Genomic DNA, 17,958 nt, shown 5'->3' with positions numbered 1-17,958 from the left:
CGCCTCCTTTGTGCTGGCGTTGCCCCCCGACCACTTAAACACGGCCCGGTGGCAGCGCCCATTCGTCTGGCCCTGTGTGTGGCCCCGTGTGTGTGTGTGTGTGTCTGCTCGGTGTCGTCTGTGTCTGCTTGTGTCTGCGTCGTCTGGCTAAGTCTGGTGGCTGTGGAGTTACGTCTGGCCCTCCCGTGCCGTGCCGGTCTTCACAGGGTGCTCGCGAACATCGCTTGCCCCAACAGTCTGCTCAAAGGCTGTACTTGGGGATCTTCGTTTGTTGTGTCTGGCCCTGTCTGACTGTGTCTGTGTCTGGCACTTGCGTGTGACCGGGTGGCTCTGTGTGGTTGTGTCTGACTGTGTCTGTGTCTGGCTGGGTGGCTCTGTGTGTGGCTGTGTCTTTGTGTGTGTCTCGGGTTTGTGTTTTTCAATCTGCCACACACATACATACACTGTGTGTGTGTGGCTCTATCACTGTCGGTGTGCATCAATGGCTGTGTGTATGAACGTGTCCGTATGACTTTGTCTAATGTATATTCAATTGCATATGTGTTTGTGTTGGTCGGACAGAGGCGGCTCAACGGGCATTGGCACAGGCTACAGATGAGATGGGCTAAGGTAGGGGAGGATTTGGAGCTGAATGGGTTTGCCAATGACTGGTACCAGCGGTGTCAAAATCGGTATCTGTGGAGGAGGAGGCTCGTTAAGGACGCTACTGGACAATTGGAGGCAGTCACCCTCCGACAACAACAGAGGGCAAATGAGGGATTCTCACAACAACGAGCGGAGCACCGCGCGGCTAAAACGAAGCAGTCGAACCCATGGGTCTGACTTGTGATCTCCTGCCAGCGGCGAGCTTTGCACACTTCACGTGGCTTCAAAGTGCACATAGCCTGGCACAAGCATCGTGGTGCCCACGCCGCCGCCACTAAGTGGTGAATGGCGGCTGTTGTTGGTGTGTGTTGTGTGTGCTTTCATTCAGAGCCAGCCAGAACCTTAATGTCACCGAATCCCTCCTTTATAGGCCTGCTTGGGATGTAATGTAGAGCGTGTACTTGGGATGTAATGTAGACCGTGTACTTGGGATGAAATGTAGAGCGTGTACTGGCGAGGGACACCAGAGATTAGCACAAACAGATCACTGAGTTCCACTCGGTAATAATCGCAATAACATCCTTTATTTACTTACCCATGACTAGTCTCAATGTGTTTATTTTCAGGAGGGTCATGCTACATTGGGACGACTGGTCATACAACAACACAAAGACAAAGATCCCCCTGCCCCCCCCCCCCTTAGCCTTCACAGACTTTTGGGGCAAGTGCTGTTAGTGAGCAGCACCTATGAAGGTCGGCACGGCACACGAGGGGGTGGGTGGCCAGCACCACGCCCGGCCGCCTTCGTCTCCCGAGTGGCGATGTCTACACACTTCCACACAAGGAACTCATTTTAGGCCGAGTTGACCTATGGGGAGGTGCAGTAGCGGTTGAGACAATCGTTGTTGGCCGTGAGTGGGAATCGAACTCGGGTTGCCCGCTGTGTAGTGCAGCGAGCTAATTACTCCCCAGCACGAACACACGAACACACACACACACATTGATGAGCAGCAAAAGTGAACTGACCACATACATACTCCAGCATACGCTGCAACGTGCATACACGCACAAGACAAAGCCCTCCTGTGCATCATTTAACAGACTATTAGGGCCAAAGTGCTTCTAGCCTTCAAGGCACATGAAGGTAATACGTGGCCAACACCACGCCCGTCCGCCTTTGTCCCCCCAGCGCTGATGCTTATACACTGCACCACGTACTTATTTAAGGCCGAGTCCACCTAGGGGAGGTCTAGCACCGGTCGAAAAATTTATGTTGGCCGTGGGCAGAAATCAAACTCTTGTTCGTAGCGCAGTGCGATAACCACTACGCCACCGCTCCTCACACACGATACAGTATAAAAATCCCCCGTATAGCCCGAACAGACTGTTGGGGCAAGTGCTGTGAGCACTTATGAAGGCCGGCACGGCACACGAAGGGGTGGTTGGCCAGCACCACGCCCAGCCGCCTTGGTGGTTCGTAGCGCAGCGCGCTAACCACTACACGACCGCCCCCCACTCACACACGCACTAACCACTACACGACCGCTCCCCACTCACACACGCACGCAGGCAATAGACGCACACGTCAATGGCCCCACTCAAACACAACCCCAACACTCACACATAACGCCGACACGGTCAATCACCGTGGCATTCTCCCAGTCGAGTCTCACCGAGTCTCGAGGCTAATCTTTAGGAGCGTCCTGCGATACACTTGGGTGCTACCAGCCGGGCAGCGGCGGCGGTGACGGTGGTGGCGGCTACGCAGCACGTGACCGCATGTAACGCGGCACCGTGGGGGTAGCGAGGGGTTGGCGTATCACGCGCGCAGATGTTGGGAAACTCAACCCCGCGCCCCCCCCGCCCCCCCCCCCCCCCGCTGACATCTAGGAGGTGCCATACCCCGGGCTGGCCACGAAGCGACAGCACTCAGCGAGCGTGAAACTCCATCTGTTCCATTTGCGCGTGCGGGGGGGTGCGGAGACGCCGCTCGTCGTTTATTGGCCGAAAAAGACCTCGACCGCGTTGTTTGTTACACTACATAGTGATAATTATTAGTATATTTTGGCCTATCCCGTTAACGACTGCTAGTTTGGCTCTGCGCGGGACGAAACGAGAGTGGGGTGGGGAGTGGCGGGGGGGGACCACTAAAATCCCTGAGCAGGCGGATTCATTAGGACTTAGAGAGGATTACAAACGAGTGGAGGGGTGGTGGTGGTGGTAGAGGTGTAATATAAACCCCTCCTGGATTCGCGTCAACTGCCCACCCCCACGTGTAGCTGCTTCCTTAATTAATTCCTTCATTCAATGCTTCGTTCTTTCATTCATTCCTTCATTCGGCCTCTGGGTCTTTTCCGCTCATCTGTGGGTTGAGACGGTGAGCCAGTTAATGATTTATGAGCGAGTGGTTGACTGAGCGAGTAGGTGAATGAACCAGTGGGCGAGGGAGTGGTTGACTGAGCGAGTAGGTGAATGAACCAGTGGGCGAGCGAGTGGTTGACTGAGCGAGTAGGTGAATGAACCAGTGGGCGAGGGAGTGGTTGACTGAGCGAGTAGGTGAATGAACCAGTGGGCGAGCCAGTGGTTGACTGAGCGAGTAGGTGAATGAACCAGTGGGCGAGGGAGTGGTTGACTGAGCGAGTAGGTGAATGAACCAGTGGGCGAGGGAGTGGTTAACTGAGCGAGTAGGTGAATGAACCAGTGGGCGAGCGAGTGGTTGACTGAGCGAGTAGGTGAATGAACCAGTGGGCGAGCGAGTGGTTGACTGAGCGAGGAGGTGAATGAACGAGTGGGCGAGCGAGTGGTTGACTGAGTGGGTAGGTGAATGAACCAGTGGGCGAGGGAGCAGTTGACTGAGTGAGAAGGTGAATGAATCAGTGGGGCAGTGAGTGGTTGACTGAGCGAGTAGGTGAATGAACCAGTGGGCGAGGGAGCAGTTGACTGAGTGAGAAGGTGAATGAACCAGTGGGCGAGCGAGTGGTTGACTGAGCGAGTAGGTGAATGAACCAGTGGGCGAGCGAGTGGTTGACTGAGCGAGTAGGTGAATGAACCAGTGAGCGAGCGAGTGGTTGACTGAGCGAGGAGGTGAATGAACGAGTAGGCAAGCGTGTGGTTGACCGAGCGAGCTCACGAATGGATGAACGAGTCGGCGAGCAAACGCACGCACGAACGAACGACCAAATGGGCGAGCGAGCGAGCGGTATGGTCCAGTGGGAGGGAAGTGCCCCTCACGCTGGCAGGAAGATGCCGTGCATGTCGAGGGGCAGGGCGGAGGGGAAGGGGGCTCGGGCGAGCTCCTCCAGGTCGCGAGCGCCCAGCACCACCAGCAGGGCCTGCTCGCCGCAGTGCAGGGGGCCCACCACCACCAGCAGCAGCCCTGCGTCGACACACAGCAGCAGCGACATCGTCAGCAGGAGGAGCAGCATCAGCAGCAGCATCAGCAGGAGTAGCATCAGCAGGAGCAGCAGCAGCATCAACAGCAGCATCAACAACAGCAGCATCAACAGTATCAGCAGCAGCAGGAGTAGCATCAGCAGGAGCAACCTCAGCAGCATCAGCAGCAGCATCAACAGCAGCAGCATCAACAACAGCAGCATCAACAGTATCAGCAGCAGCAGGAGTAGCATCAGCACGAGCAACATCAGCAGCATCAGCAGCAGCATCAACCGGAGCAGCATCAGCAGGAGTAGCATCAGCAGCAGCATCAGCAGCAGCAACTTCAGCAGCAGCATCATCATCATCGAGGATATTTGTGTTTCTCACCATCATCCTCGTCCGTAGCCCCGGGTCTGGCGATGAAGACGGGCTCCCCCACCCAGCCACGTGGCTCTCGCCACTCTCTCCGAGTCTTCTCCAACAGATCCAGCTTCAAAATCTACCCGTGGGGGGGCACGGTGGCGAGATGTTAACTACCTCGCCTGGTATGCAGGAGGTCATGGCTGCGATCCCACTCTGACGCCTGCTGTATATTTGGAGTTTGCGTGTCTCTCTCTCATCATCATCACGGTGGCTAGGAGATGTTAACTACCTCGCCTGGTATGCAGGAGGTCATGGCTGCGATCCCACTCTGACACCTGCTGTATTTGGAGTTTGCGTGTCTCTCTCTCATCATCATCACGGTGGCTAGGAGATGTTAACTACCTCGCCTGGTATGCAGGAGGTCATGGCTGCGATCCCACTCTGACACCTGCTGTATATTTGGAGTTTGCGTGTCTCTCTCTCATCATCATCATCATCATCACGGTGACTAGGAGATGTAAACTACCTCGTCTGGTATGCAGGAGGTCGTGGGTTCGATCCCGAGCCTGACGTCAGTTGAAAATTGGAGTTTGTGTCTCTCTCCCTGTGGTCGCGTGGATTTTCTGGCTGCCATAAATTGTCACATGGCGATAACCCACTTCGTTGAGCAATCCCTTGTGATAGCCAGTGAGCTACATAACTCAGTGGGGCCTTACCTGGTAAAGTAAAAACAACATTGTTTTTTATTTTAGAAAGACACGGGGAGGGGAGTACGCGCGGGAGGCTCGCGATGTCACGAAGTTCATTGCTTCGCCGCGAGGTGGCAGCATGATCCCACACGATGTACAGACTGCCAAAAGAGTTTAACACGTAGGCTTTCGCCACCAATATTGTCCGTATACTCATACCTGTCAACTCCTTATCAGTGCCCCTACCTTATTACAGACCAATTCAGACCGTATTGGTTACCCAGTGCCCTTATAAATGTCAACGTCCATCCTACACAGTCCCATCACAAGGGAGAAACGCAAACAAATAGACAAAACAATGTTTGTGCCCGTATTGAAACGGCTCTAGGCCGTATGGACCTGAAAACTCCTCGTACAAGCATAACGAGTAAACCGTATGGGTTGACAGTTGTGTATAAACAAGAATTATTTTGGGTTAGGTCGTAAAATCTAACCCAAAAACGTGATCTAACCCAAACAAAACAGTTTTTTTTTACGGATAATATATTGGTCGCGAAAGCCGACACATTAAACTGGCTAACCTTGAAGGTAAGGATACTTTTCTTCAAGCAAGAAAATTGGAGAAACTCCGCATCAAGCGGATGAAGCTGATACCTGGGCTGGCGTTCTCAATAGAGACCCATAGATATACACAGATACCCATAGTGGCTTGGACTGACACAGATCAATAGACTTATAGAGACCAATAGACTTACAATGACACCCATAGACTGAGACTTACTGGGATAAATATATTTGCATTGAGATCCATGAACTTACTTCGCGACCCACGGACTTACAGACTCATATAGAAACCCATAGACTTACAGAGAGACTCATATCACCAGGTATTCATCCAAGGCTGAGTAAACCTAGGGGAGGCCCAGGAGGGGTTCAGATTTATTTCGTCACCGATGTTGGTAATGAGCGAGAATCGAACTCATGTCACCGGGTTCGTAGCGCAGCGCCCTAACCGCTGAGCCACCACCTCCCACAAACAACAACAACATCAACAACCGCCATTCGCCACTAAGTGGCGGTGACATCACCACGACGCTTGTGCCAGGCCATGTGCACCTTGAGGCCACGTGAAGTGTCGAACGCCCGCTGGCAGGAGGTCACGGGGTAGACCCAGGTGCCACAGGGACGCTCACACACAAACACAACAACAACAACAACCGCTGTTCACCACAAATGGCAGTGACGTCACCACGTCGCTTGTGCCAGGCTAGGTGCACTTCCGAAGCCGTGTGAATCGTCGAAGGCTCGCTGCTGGCACGAGGTGACGGGACAGACGCAGGTGAACGTGGGTTAACCGACTGAGACGACCGGCAGATGCACCAGCTCTGCTCCCCCTGCTGTCGCGCGGCCGTTCCCACCTTGGTTGCCACCATGCCCGCCTGCGTCTCCACCACGTACAGGAATCTGTTCTTGACCCCGGAGAAAGCCGGGTTGATGCAGGGCAGGTCCACGCCTGGGGGGCACAGTGGTGGCAAGAAACGTGAGCTGAGTTTGACTCCATTTGGGCAACATGCCCGACCACATTTGCCTCCCCAGTGGCGATGTTCACACACCGCAGCGGGCTAACCGCTACACCACCGCTCCGCACAGACACGCCACCCTCGCCCACCTACCATCCCTCCATCCATCTCCCGCCATCTCTCCCTCCACATTCCCTCTTTGCCTCCACCGCTCACCATCTATGGCGCCACGGTGGTCGAGATGCTAACTCCCTCGCCTGGTATACAGGAGGTTGTAGGTTCGTTCCCGACCCTGATGCCTGCTGTATATTTGAAGTTTGCATGTTTTTCCCGTGGTCGAGTGGATTATTCTATGGGTCCTCCGGTTTTCCCTCCACATTTATAATCGGCGTGCATTTAGAATATTTGGCTGCTATAAATTTCCACGTGATAAGCCACTCTTCGTTGAGGTATCATTTGTGGCCAGGTCACTTCTGAAAAATAGCTATATAGCTCAGTGGGCTTAACCTGGAAAAATAAAAATAGTTTAGATTTTAGTTTAGTTATTTTTTTATTTTGCTAGGTGAGGCCAAGTGAGCGAGTAATTCTTTTTCAGAAGCGACCTGGCCACAAACGATGCCTCGACGAAATATATCGCAACCGTTGCACGTTGATTCTAAATGTGGAGGGAAAAACCGGAGGACCCGGAGACAAATCCACGCGACCACGGGGAGAGAGATAAAGCGAGACATGCACTCTCCAAATATACAACAGGGGATCAGGGTAATGATCGTAGCGGGGGGGGGGGCGTACTTTGTGCGATCTCCTCGGGAATGCAGTACAGGTGTCCGTCCTTGTCGCGGATGGCGCAGGCCTCACTGCCTGGCAGCGTCACCAGGTTCGTGCCGATCTCCACACCCTGCGACCGCGGTCAGAATCACTCGCTCCCACACTTACTCACTCACTCGCTCGCTTCACCCACTCACTCACTCACCCACCTACTCACCCACTCACTCACTCACTCACCCACTCACCTACTCACGCACCCACCTACTCACTCACCAACTCAGTCACTCACTCACTCGCTCCCACACTTACTCACTCACTCGCTCGTTCACCCACTCACTCACTCACCCACCTACTCACCCACTCACTCACTCACCCACTCACCTACTCACGCACCCACCTACTCACTCACCAACTCAGTCACTCACTCACTCGCTCCCACACTTACTCACTCACTCGCTCGCTCACCCACTCACTCACCCACCTACTCACCCACTCACTCACTCACCCACTCACCTACTCACGCACCCACCTACTCACTCACCAACTCAGTCACTCACTCACTCGCTCCCACACTTACTCATTCACTCGCTCGCTCACCCACTCACTCACCCATCTACTCACCCACTCACTCACTCACCCACTCACCTACTCACGCACCCACCTACTCACTCACCAACACACTTACTCACTCACTCGCTCACTCACTCACTCACCCACCTACTCACCTACCTACTCACCTACCTACTTAGTCACTCACCCACCTCCTCGCTCACCCACGTACTCACTCACCCACCTACTCACTCACCCACCGACTCATTCACCCACCAACTCAGTCACTCGCTCACCCGCCTAATCACTAACTAACCCACCTACTCACTGACCTACTCAGTCACTCACCCACTCACTCACCCACTCACTTACCCACCTAATCACTAACTCACCCACCTACTCACCTACCTACTCAGTCACTCACCCACCTCCTCGCTCACCCACGTACTCACTCCCCCACCTACTCACTTACCCACCTACTCACTCACCCGCTACTCACCAACCTATTCACTCACAAACTTACTCACCTACTCACCCACAAACATACTCATCCACTCGCTCACCTACCTCCTCACCTACCTCCTCACGCACCTACTCACTCACCTACTGGACACGAACACTAAGCCACACATCAACCTGCTGATTCACTCTCTCACCTGACCATGAACCCGCTCACCTATGTACATGCATACAGATCCCCCGTATAGCCTTAACCGACTGTTGGGGCAAGTGCTGTTAGCGAGCAGCTATGTAGGGCTCGAACGGCACACGAGGGGGTTGGTGGCCAGCACCACGCCCTGCCGCCTTTGTCTCCCCAGTGGGGATGTTTACACACCGCACCAGGTACTCATTTGAGGCCGAGTCGACGCACACATACACACACACGTATACACACACACACACGTACACACACACACACGTACACACACACACACGTACACACGCGCGCACCTTCTCGTTGGCCTCCAACGGAATAACGAAGCGCAGCAGGCGGCCCTTCGCGGGCGCTCTCCCCTCCTTCACATCGTCGTCCCCTCCTCCTCCTCCAATGCTGCTGTTGCTCATGGACTTGACTCTCTTCTTCTTGTTGTCACGACCCTCCTCCTCCTCGCCTTTGCCGATGTAGAATGCCGCGTAGACTCCGTCTCCGTCGTGCGACGTGACGTCCGCGACCAGGTGGCCCTCGTCGTTGTACGTGTTGGCGTGGTGGATGAAGACGCCCGCGTCCGTGTAGCACGTGACGACGTCTGGAGGCGACGACGACGACGAGGAGGAAGGGGCGGAGGGCGGTGCCGCGTCCTCTCTCTTCCTCGCCAGGACGTGGATGTGAGTCTGACGGCGCACGGGGAGTGGGGGGGGGGGTAGTGAGGAGGTGACGAGCTGTGTCTGTGTCAGTTGCCGTGTCTTTAACGACGTCACGACTCCTGTGGAGGCGATCTGACACGAGCGACGGGTTGGTCCTGAACGTCACCATGTTCGCCAGGAGACCGGGCGTGCCGGTCGGAGGTTTGCGTCAGAGGTCGCAAACGGCTTTTGATTCCTTACCCGTACCCGGCCGCACCAGGGTCACAAACGGGTACCCGTACCCGTACCCGGCTGGGTACGGGTAGCCGGGTATCCGGTAGGGTACGGGTATCGGGTACCCGATTGCGACCTCTGGTTTGCGTGCGACCGATTGCTCGAGGGTGTGGTCGACCCTGACTGAGAGTAAAATCAGTTGCAAACCGGAGTTGCACGCAACCAGGCCGGAGTTGCACGCAACCAGGCCGGAGTTGCACGCAACCGTGCCGCCGCACCTTCTGCCCGGGGTCGTAGGAGAGGCAGCTGGCCATGTTGTCTCCGCGCAGCGAGGAGGTGAGCATGCGCAGCACGTGCAGCACGTGCGGCGACTCCAGGAGCAGCGCGTGCGAGTGGGACAGGCCGAAGCTGTGCAGGTAGCTGGGGCTGATCATGCGGGAGCAGGGCACGCTGCACAGCACCCGCGCCCTCCCCACTCCCGAGTTGTGCTCCTCGCCTGCCCGCAATGGAGGAGGAGCGCGCCTCCGGTTAGCACTCGCCCGGCTACGCACGCTGCGAACGGAGTTCGGCGTACACACGTACGAATGTGTGTAGGGGGGGAGAAGTGCGAGAGAGGGGAACGGAGGGGGGGGGGCGAGGAGGGGAGAGAGGGTGGCGTGGGAGAGGAGAGGGGGGTACGAGGGGAGAGGGGGTGGGAGAGGAGAGCGGGGGCGAGGGGAGGAGAGGAGGGAGGGTGAAGGTGGGGAAAGGAAGGGAAATGAGGGGACGCAGAGGAGGGGAGGGAGATTGGAGGGGAACAGAGAGTAGGAGAGGAAGGGAGGAGAGAGGAAGATTAGAAAGGGAGGGGAGGAGAGAGGAGGGGAGGGGAGAAAATGAGAGGGTATAGGAATGGAGGGATGAGGTGGGAAGAGGAAAGAGGGAAGAGGAGGGATAACAGAGAGGAAAGAGGCCAGGAGAGAACGGAAGAGGGCGTGAAGTCGGGGCGTGGTAATCACACGGCTTGTCGTTAAGAGGACAAGTTGTACGCACCCCCTAATTACTGAGATTATCGTCGGAATTTCACAAAATTGCCCATTATTCTGTTTGCTTGAAGCACCACGAGGCAGGGGTGAAGTGGTGGTGGTGAGGGGGGGCACAGAACTTCACCCGTGCTAATCGGGGGGTGATTACGAGCAACACGCCTTCAATGAGCACACTCAACTAGAGCTACTCTGGTTTTACTTCACCAGGTAAGGCGCCACTGAGCGACACAGCTCTTTTTTCAGGAGCGACGTGGCTGTCGCAAATGACAGCTCAGTCAGGGGGCTCATCGTCGCGCGGACATTTACAGCAGCCAAATACTCGTCCATGGGGGGCGTGACGTTCATTAGAAATGTGGAGGGAAAAGTCGGAGGACCTGGAGGAAAAAATCCACGCGACGTTGGGGAGAGAGACACGCAAACTACAAATACACAGCAACAGGCGCCAGGGTCGGGATCGAACCCACGACCTCCTGCATGCCAGGAGAAGGAGTTAGCATCTCATTACCGCAGCACTCTGGCGGTGCGTGTAAACATCACCACTGCGAGAGACAAAGGCGGTGGGTGACGTGCCGGCCATGCCCGTCCAATGCACCCTCGGCACACGCGCGAGCCGTGCGCCCCTTCGTAAAAGAGCTTCACGGCTCGTCAGATTTCCTCCAGCGTGAAAAATCTAAATTCCGATTCCAGTTCCAAGGTGCGCGGCTAACAGCGGCACTTGGCCCGGCGGGCTGTCAGGAGCCAACCGGCGGAGGGCTTTGCCTTGTTTTGCCCACGTACCGGCGGCGGTGGGCGGGATCTGCAGGAGGTTGTACTTGGTGCGGCCCTTCTCGCCGATCACCGTGGCCACGTTGTAGGCCGTGCCGTCCGGCTCGTACAGCGGGTGAGCCGTCAGCATGTTCATCCCCACCTTCTCGGCCAAGTTCACCTGTGTGAGTGTGTGCATGTGTGCGTGCGCGTGGGGGGGGGGGGGGCGGCAGTGTAGCAAGTTTGCATGCTCGTGCTACAAAACCCGGATTCGATGCCTGCTCGTGGCCAAAAACAGTGGCGAATCTTTGAAGCGGTCCTGGGCGGTGGTCGTGGCGGTGGAAGTTATGGTGGTCGTGGTGGCGGTAGCGGCGGTGGTGGTCGCGATGGCGGTAGCGGCGGTGGCCATGGTCGAGATGGCGGTGGTGGTGGAGGTGGCGGTGGTCATGGTCGTAATGGCGGTGGGAGTGGTGGTCGTTGTCATGATGGTGGTGGCAGTGGTGGCGGCAGCGGCGGTGGTGACACCTTGTCCGACGTGAGCAGCGACGTGGGCTCGATGCGACGCAGCAGCGGCGTCTGGCTCTGAGCGTACACGTCGGTGCCGCAGCGCATCAAGTTCACCGAGCAGTTGTCCGTCACCTCGGGCAACGCGCTCCGCAGCAGCGCCAGGGACCTGCGGGGTCGCAGCGGGACACCCCTCTCAGGACAGACGTTCACCCCTCCCTCACGTCCCCCCCCCCCCCCCCCAGTGAGTGGCAGCTGACCCCGAGCGGCACAGGATTCACGTTGATGTGCTTTCTCGCACCGCGCGCAGACGGCCGTGCTGACCGTAGGCGGTTTAGAGCGCTGCGCTACGAACCCGGCGACCCGAGTTGGATGCCCGCTCACGGCTACCAACACCAGTGACGATTATCTTAACCGGTCCTGGGCCTCCCCTAGGTCGATTCAGCCTCGAATGAGTACCTGCTGCGGTAAAGATCACAACTGGGGAGACAAAGGCGGCCCAGCGTAATGCTGGCCACCCACCCCTTCGTGTGACATTCCGGCCTTCGTAGGTGCTCGCTAACAGGACTTGCCCCAACAGTCTGTAAAGGCTACACGGGGAGTCTGCGTTGTACATTTTTCTCCCGAGTTTAATACATTATTAAACACGTTTAATATATTATTTACGTATTTACTTAATGTAATGCAAATATCATTATTCACGAAATGTGCTCCTTCGTGAGCGTCTCCAGAGGGAATCCCTCGTGGAAACCGAGGGAACCGCGTGACGACGTGTAACGGCGAGGGCGTGCGGACGCCCAACGGCACCTCTGGAAGAGACCCATGCCCTCTGCGAGCGGGACCCTCGTGCCAAATTCTGGCACCAAGATGCGGTTGGCCTCCACGTTCTTCGTGTACGTGTCGCTGCGCAGGTAGCGACTGCTGAACCACACCTCGCCTGGGGGTAGGGGGAGGAGAGAGAGAGACAGCACAGATGGGAGAGAGCGTCGCGTGTGTACGTGACGAGTCGAGACTATGAATTGTGTTTTGGTTATTTTTGATGAAATCATGATTATGATGAGAATGCCATGATTGTTATTTACTGACAATGGTGGTTGGATAATTCCGATAAATTTACTGATTGATACTCTTTGGTTCTTTCGGTAAAGTCACGTAGGTAGAAATAAAATAAAACAATATTTTATTTCTACCTACGTGACTTTACCGAAAGAACCAAAGAGTATGGATTCCTGCAGTCACGAAAGCTTCAAATCAAGATTACTGATTGATGCACCGCATGATCGCAATACTGATTGATTGATCATATGATGGAAATGATTGTGGGCGCCACGGTGGAGAAATGTTAACTACATCGCCTGGTATACAGGTGGTCGTGGGTTACATCCCGACCCTGACACCTGCTTATTTGGAGTTTGCATATCTTTCTCTATGTCGCTCCTCGTGGTGGCGTGGATTTTTCTCTGGGTCCTCCGGTTTTAACATTTAAAATCAACATCGTGTGCATTTAGAGTATTTGGCTGCTGTACATTTCCACGTGGTGATGATGATGAGCCACTCCGTTGAACTATCATTTGTTTCGCTTCGTAAAAAAAAGAGCTATGCCCTACCAGTGGGCCCTACCTCGTCAAATAAAAAACGAAACAGTTCAGTTTATCTATCCCCCTGATGGTCCGATGGCTCCCAACCAGCTGCGCTCACCATCTCTGAAGTCGAACTTGCGCAACAGCGCCAGGCCGTCAAACCAGTGGCAGTAGTGCGTGTCCCCGACACTGTGCTTGCCTGGCCCGTTGCGTATCAGACAACCGCGCAGCCACTCCGGCAGGCCTCCTGGGTTTAACCACAGCGGGGGGTCGGGCGGGGGGGTGTAAGAGTAGACGAGGGGTGGTGGAGACACAAAGAGGCACAGTCACGGATATGTCAACACCAAAATTCGTATCGACGAGTCGTCCGAGCGCCACGTGCCGCGACGAGGAGGGTGTCGCGCGGTCATCGAATTGTGTCTTGTTGCCATTGTTGTTGTTGTCGCGAATAACGCCGGCTGTGACGAGCAGGCGCAAACACGCCCTGCGTGGAGTTACACCGGGCGGCCCTAGAGAGGAAAGCGCAGATTAGCGAACGCAAGCAAGTCGGACGCGCCGTGCCAACTTGTTATGGGAAATGAACAATCCCGGTGATGCTGCAGCGTTCCGCAAGCACAATTACCCACTACCAAAAACGGGCAAGACCCTCCTGTGTATTCGGCGATTGCTTTTACACGTGACTTTCACGCAGCTAAAAGCACCGAAATTGTCATGGGACTTTGGAAAAAAAATGTTGGGACATATATCAATGGCTTTATTTTTATTGTTATTATTTAGTTCATGAAAGGAGCTTCTGTATTATGAGTGCAAGCAAAAATATAGAGGCTGCTAGGAATGTCGTGGCAGGATAAGGTAAGCATCTTGGAGGTTGAGAATAGAAACCTGAGTGCTGTAAATGTAATTGGGCAGTGAAAACACCATCATCATCATCGTGTTGTCAAAACCAACATTGGTTTCGAATGTGTGGCAGCCCTCATACCGATGTCTTATCGGCAAAAGTGCACCCCTCACCGCTGTAACTGGAGCCAAGGCTACAGCGAGCAGTTTGCATGGACGTTCACAATACGTTAAACATCAGCTATTATTTTTTATTTATGCGTTGAAACATGTCAAAAATCCCTCAACTCTGGCAAGCGTCCTGGAGGAGATTCCACAGTCTCTCTGTCGCGTCGCCAGACCACCATTGCCAGCTAAATTGATGCAAATAGCCCACGGGTCAGAGCTGACATCGGTTCCGCCCAAGACAGCAACAACTTCATGCGTACAAATTAATAGAGGCGGTTGATAACAAAAATAGAGCGACTTATTTTTGAACATTTGGAGCGGGCATCTATCATATGATTCACCGTCATCGGCCACACAAAGAAATTGCAATCACCGAAGAAGAAACGCCACAACACGTGGTACTGGCATGTGCAATATCTGCTCTTACAATCTTACCCCGCTCCCGCCCCACCGTTTAAACCTGCCGCACCGGGAGATCGAATCGACCCCCCCCCCCCCCGGGGCCTGGCCTGGCATTGCTGCGAGAGTGGCGTGAGTGAATCACGCACGGCAGAAAGCTCATTGTCTGTGTGTGTAGTGCGTGTGTAGTGTGTGTGAAGTGTGTGTAGTGTGTGTGTGTAGTGTGTGTGTAGGGTGTGTGGTGTGTGTGTAGTGTGTGTGTAGTGTGTGTGTAGTGCGTGTGTGTGTGTAGATCGTGTGTGTGTGTAGATCGTGTGTGTGGTGTGTGTGTGTAGATCACCTAGGTTGACTCGGCCTCAAATGAGTACCCGGTGCCGTGTGTAAACATCGCCACTGGGGAGACAAAGGCGGCCGGGCGTGGTGCTGGCTACCCCCACCCCCTCGTGTGCCGTGCCGGCTTTTATAGGTGCTGCTCGCTAACAGCACTTGCCCCTACAGTCTATTACACGGCGCGTGGCAGGCGGTATTTGCGTTTATTCATCATCATCATTGTTATTGTTATGTCCCGCGAAAGCAAGAATCGGTCTTTAAAACGCTGTACTGTATACTGGGACACTTCCGAGTTTTGAGTTACGACAAGGAAATACAGCACACACATCACACACACGACACGTACACACACACGACACGTACATACCACACACACACTACACACACACATCACACACACGACACTCACACACGACACGTACACACACACACCACACACTGCACACATCACACACACACCACACACACCACACATCACACACACACCACCACACACATCACACACACGACACGTACACACACACATCACACACACACCACACACACCATCACACACCACACATCACACACACACACCACACGCACACATCACACACATCACACACACACCACACACACACATCACACCTACGACCCGTACACACACACACACATCACACACCCACACACACACATCACATACACACATCACACCCACAACACTCACACACACGACACTCACACACACGCGACACGTACACACACACATCACACACACAACACTCACACACGACACGTACACACATATCACACACACGACACGTACACACACACATCACGTACACACATCACACACGCGACACTCACACACACCACACATCACACACACGACACACACATCACACACACCACACACACGACACACACACACATCACACACACGACACGCACACACACACATCACACACACCACACACACCAAACACACATCACACACACGACACTCACACACACGACACCACGCACACACACATCACACACACGACAATCGCACACACATCACACACACGACACGCACACACACATCACACACACTACACACACACCACACACACACATCACACACACACAACACACACACACATCACACAACACACACACATCACACACACGACACGTACACACATCACACGACACGCACACAACCAGCGCGCAAACACAGCACACACACATCACGCACACACACACAACCAGCACACAACCAACGCGCACAAAGAGAGAGAGAGACTTCCTCTTCTACTGTACCCGAGATCATCAGCTTGACGGGCTCGGTGCACTCCTCCTCGTCCTGTCGCCTGAGTGGCATCATCATCATCACCACCACGCGCCTCTTCCTCCTCCTCCTCCTGCTGCTGATCCTGCTGCTGCTGATCCTGCTTGGGTGCTCGCTATCATCAACAACAGCAGCTGCTATCAGCACTTGCCTCTCTCGACCCGTCTGTTTCGTCTCTGTGTGTGTGTCTGACTCTGTGTGCCGGTCTTCAAAGTTGACAAGCACTTGCCCCCGACTGTCTGTTAAAGGCTACACGGGGGACCTTTGTCTTTGTGTGGCTGCGTCCCGGTCTTAATAGGAGCTCGCTAACAGCAACACTTTGCTCCGACCAGCCTGTAAAGAGTTGGTTATTGTGTCTGTGTGTCTGTGTATACGTCTCTGTGTGTGTCTGTGTATACGTCTGTGTGTGTGTGTCTATTGTATGTGTATACGTCTGTGTGTGTGTGTCTGTGTATACGTCTGTGTGTGTCTATTGTCTGTGTATACGTCTGTGTGTGTCTATTGTATGTGTATACGTCTGTGTGTGTGTCTATTGTATGTGTATACGTCTGTGTGTGTGTGTCTGTGTATACGTCTGTGTGTGTCTATTGTCTGTGTATACGTCTGTGTGTGTCTATTGTATGTGTATACGTCTGTGTGTGTCTATTGTATGTGTATACGTCTGTGTGTGTGTCTATTGTCTGTGTATACGTCTGTATACGTCTGTATACACAGACCCCGTGTGTTTATGTTGAGTCTAAATGTCACTCTGTGTGTGTGTCTGTGTATACGTCTGTGTGTGTGTCTATTGTATGTGTATACGTCTGTGTGTGTGTGTCTATTGTCTGTGTATACGTCTGTATACACATACCCCGTGTGTTTGTGTTGCGTCTAAATGTCACTCTGTGTGTGTGTCTGTGTATACGTCTGTGTGTGTGTCTATTGTATGTGTATACGTCTGTGTTTGTGTCTATTGTCTTTGTGTACGTCTGTGTGTCTATTGTTTGTGTATACGTCTGTGTGTGTATTGTATGTGTATACGTCTGTGTGTGTGTCTATTGTCTGTGTATACGTCTGTGTGTGTGTGTCGACGGATATGTCCCCCGTGTGTGTTTATGTTGCGTCTAAATGTCACTCTGTGTGTGGTGCCCGCAAGGTGAATGAATGCCTGGGATGCCGGGGCACTGCGAGTGCTGATCTGTAACAGCGAGAGGGAGAGAGGCGGGAGATGAATGTGTGGGGGGTATGGGCGGGTGGCTAATCGTTGTGAAGATTACTTTGGCTTGGCTGCTTGCTAGCTAATACACGCATTGTTTGTAGGTCGACTCAGTCTCAAATGTGTACCCGGTGAGGTCTGCAAACATCGCCACACTGGGGAGACAAAGGCGGCCGGGCGTGGTACTGGCCACCATGTGCCGTGGCGGCCTTCAAAGATGCTCACTCACAGCACTTGCACAAAAAGACGTTCAAGGCTACACGTGGGATCTTTGTTTTCATATTTAATGTGTACAGTGTAGTGTGGCTTACAGTATTGTGTATAGTGTTGTGTAGTGTGTGGTAAATATTGTCATGTGTGGTGTTACGTCGTGTGTAGGTGGTGCATCTGCCAGTCATTTCAGTCAACCCATGGCAACTGGGTCTATTCCGTGAACTGTCAGATCAGCGATCCTTCGACACTTCTCGTGGCCTCAAATTGCATTCCAGACAGTCCTCAAC

The 17,958-nt window shown here is 54.0% G+C and overlaps 1 protein-coding gene across 2 annotated transcripts; it reads right to left on the bottom strand.

Moving 5' to 3' along the window:
* Positions 1 to 1,165: 1,165 nt before the first annotated feature.
* Positions 1,166 to 17,416, bottom strand: LOC133350937 (beta,beta-carotene 15,15'-dioxygenase-like). Of its 2 annotated transcripts, XM_061565782.1 has the most exons (12): positions 16,236 to 17,416; positions 13,336 to 13,464; positions 12,445 to 12,574; positions 11,659 to 11,806; positions 11,167 to 11,314; positions 9,646 to 9,863; positions 8,801 to 9,181; positions 7,325 to 7,430; positions 6,431 to 6,525; positions 4,348 to 4,459; positions 3,817 to 3,961; positions 1,166 to 2,947 (listed from the first exon to the last, which is right to left on the bottom strand). In XM_061565782.1, exons 1-12 carry the CDS (start codon positions 16,303 to 16,305, stop codon positions 2,944 to 2,946), a joined length of 1,686 nt encoding a protein of 561 aa, XP_061421766.1. In that variant the 5' UTR covers positions 16,306 to 17,416; the 3' UTR covers positions 1,166 to 2,943. The 2 variants fall into 2 exon arrangements, with proteins under 2 accessions (XP_061421766.1, XP_061421765.1); XM_061565781.1 differs by having other exon boundaries at positions 1,166 to 3,961.
* Positions 17,417 to 17,958: the final 542 nt, after the last annotated feature.

This window comes from Lethenteron reissneri, chromosome 35 (assembly GCF_015708825.2).
Source record: "Lethenteron reissneri isolate LAM-NWPU_2019-01 chromosome 35, ASM1570882v1, whole genome shotgun sequence".
Classification (NCBI taxonomy): Eukaryota; Metazoa; Chordata; class Hyperoartia; order Petromyzontiformes; family Petromyzontidae; genus Lethenteron; species Lethenteron reissneri.
This window is presented reverse-complemented; position numbering and strand designations above follow the sequence as displayed.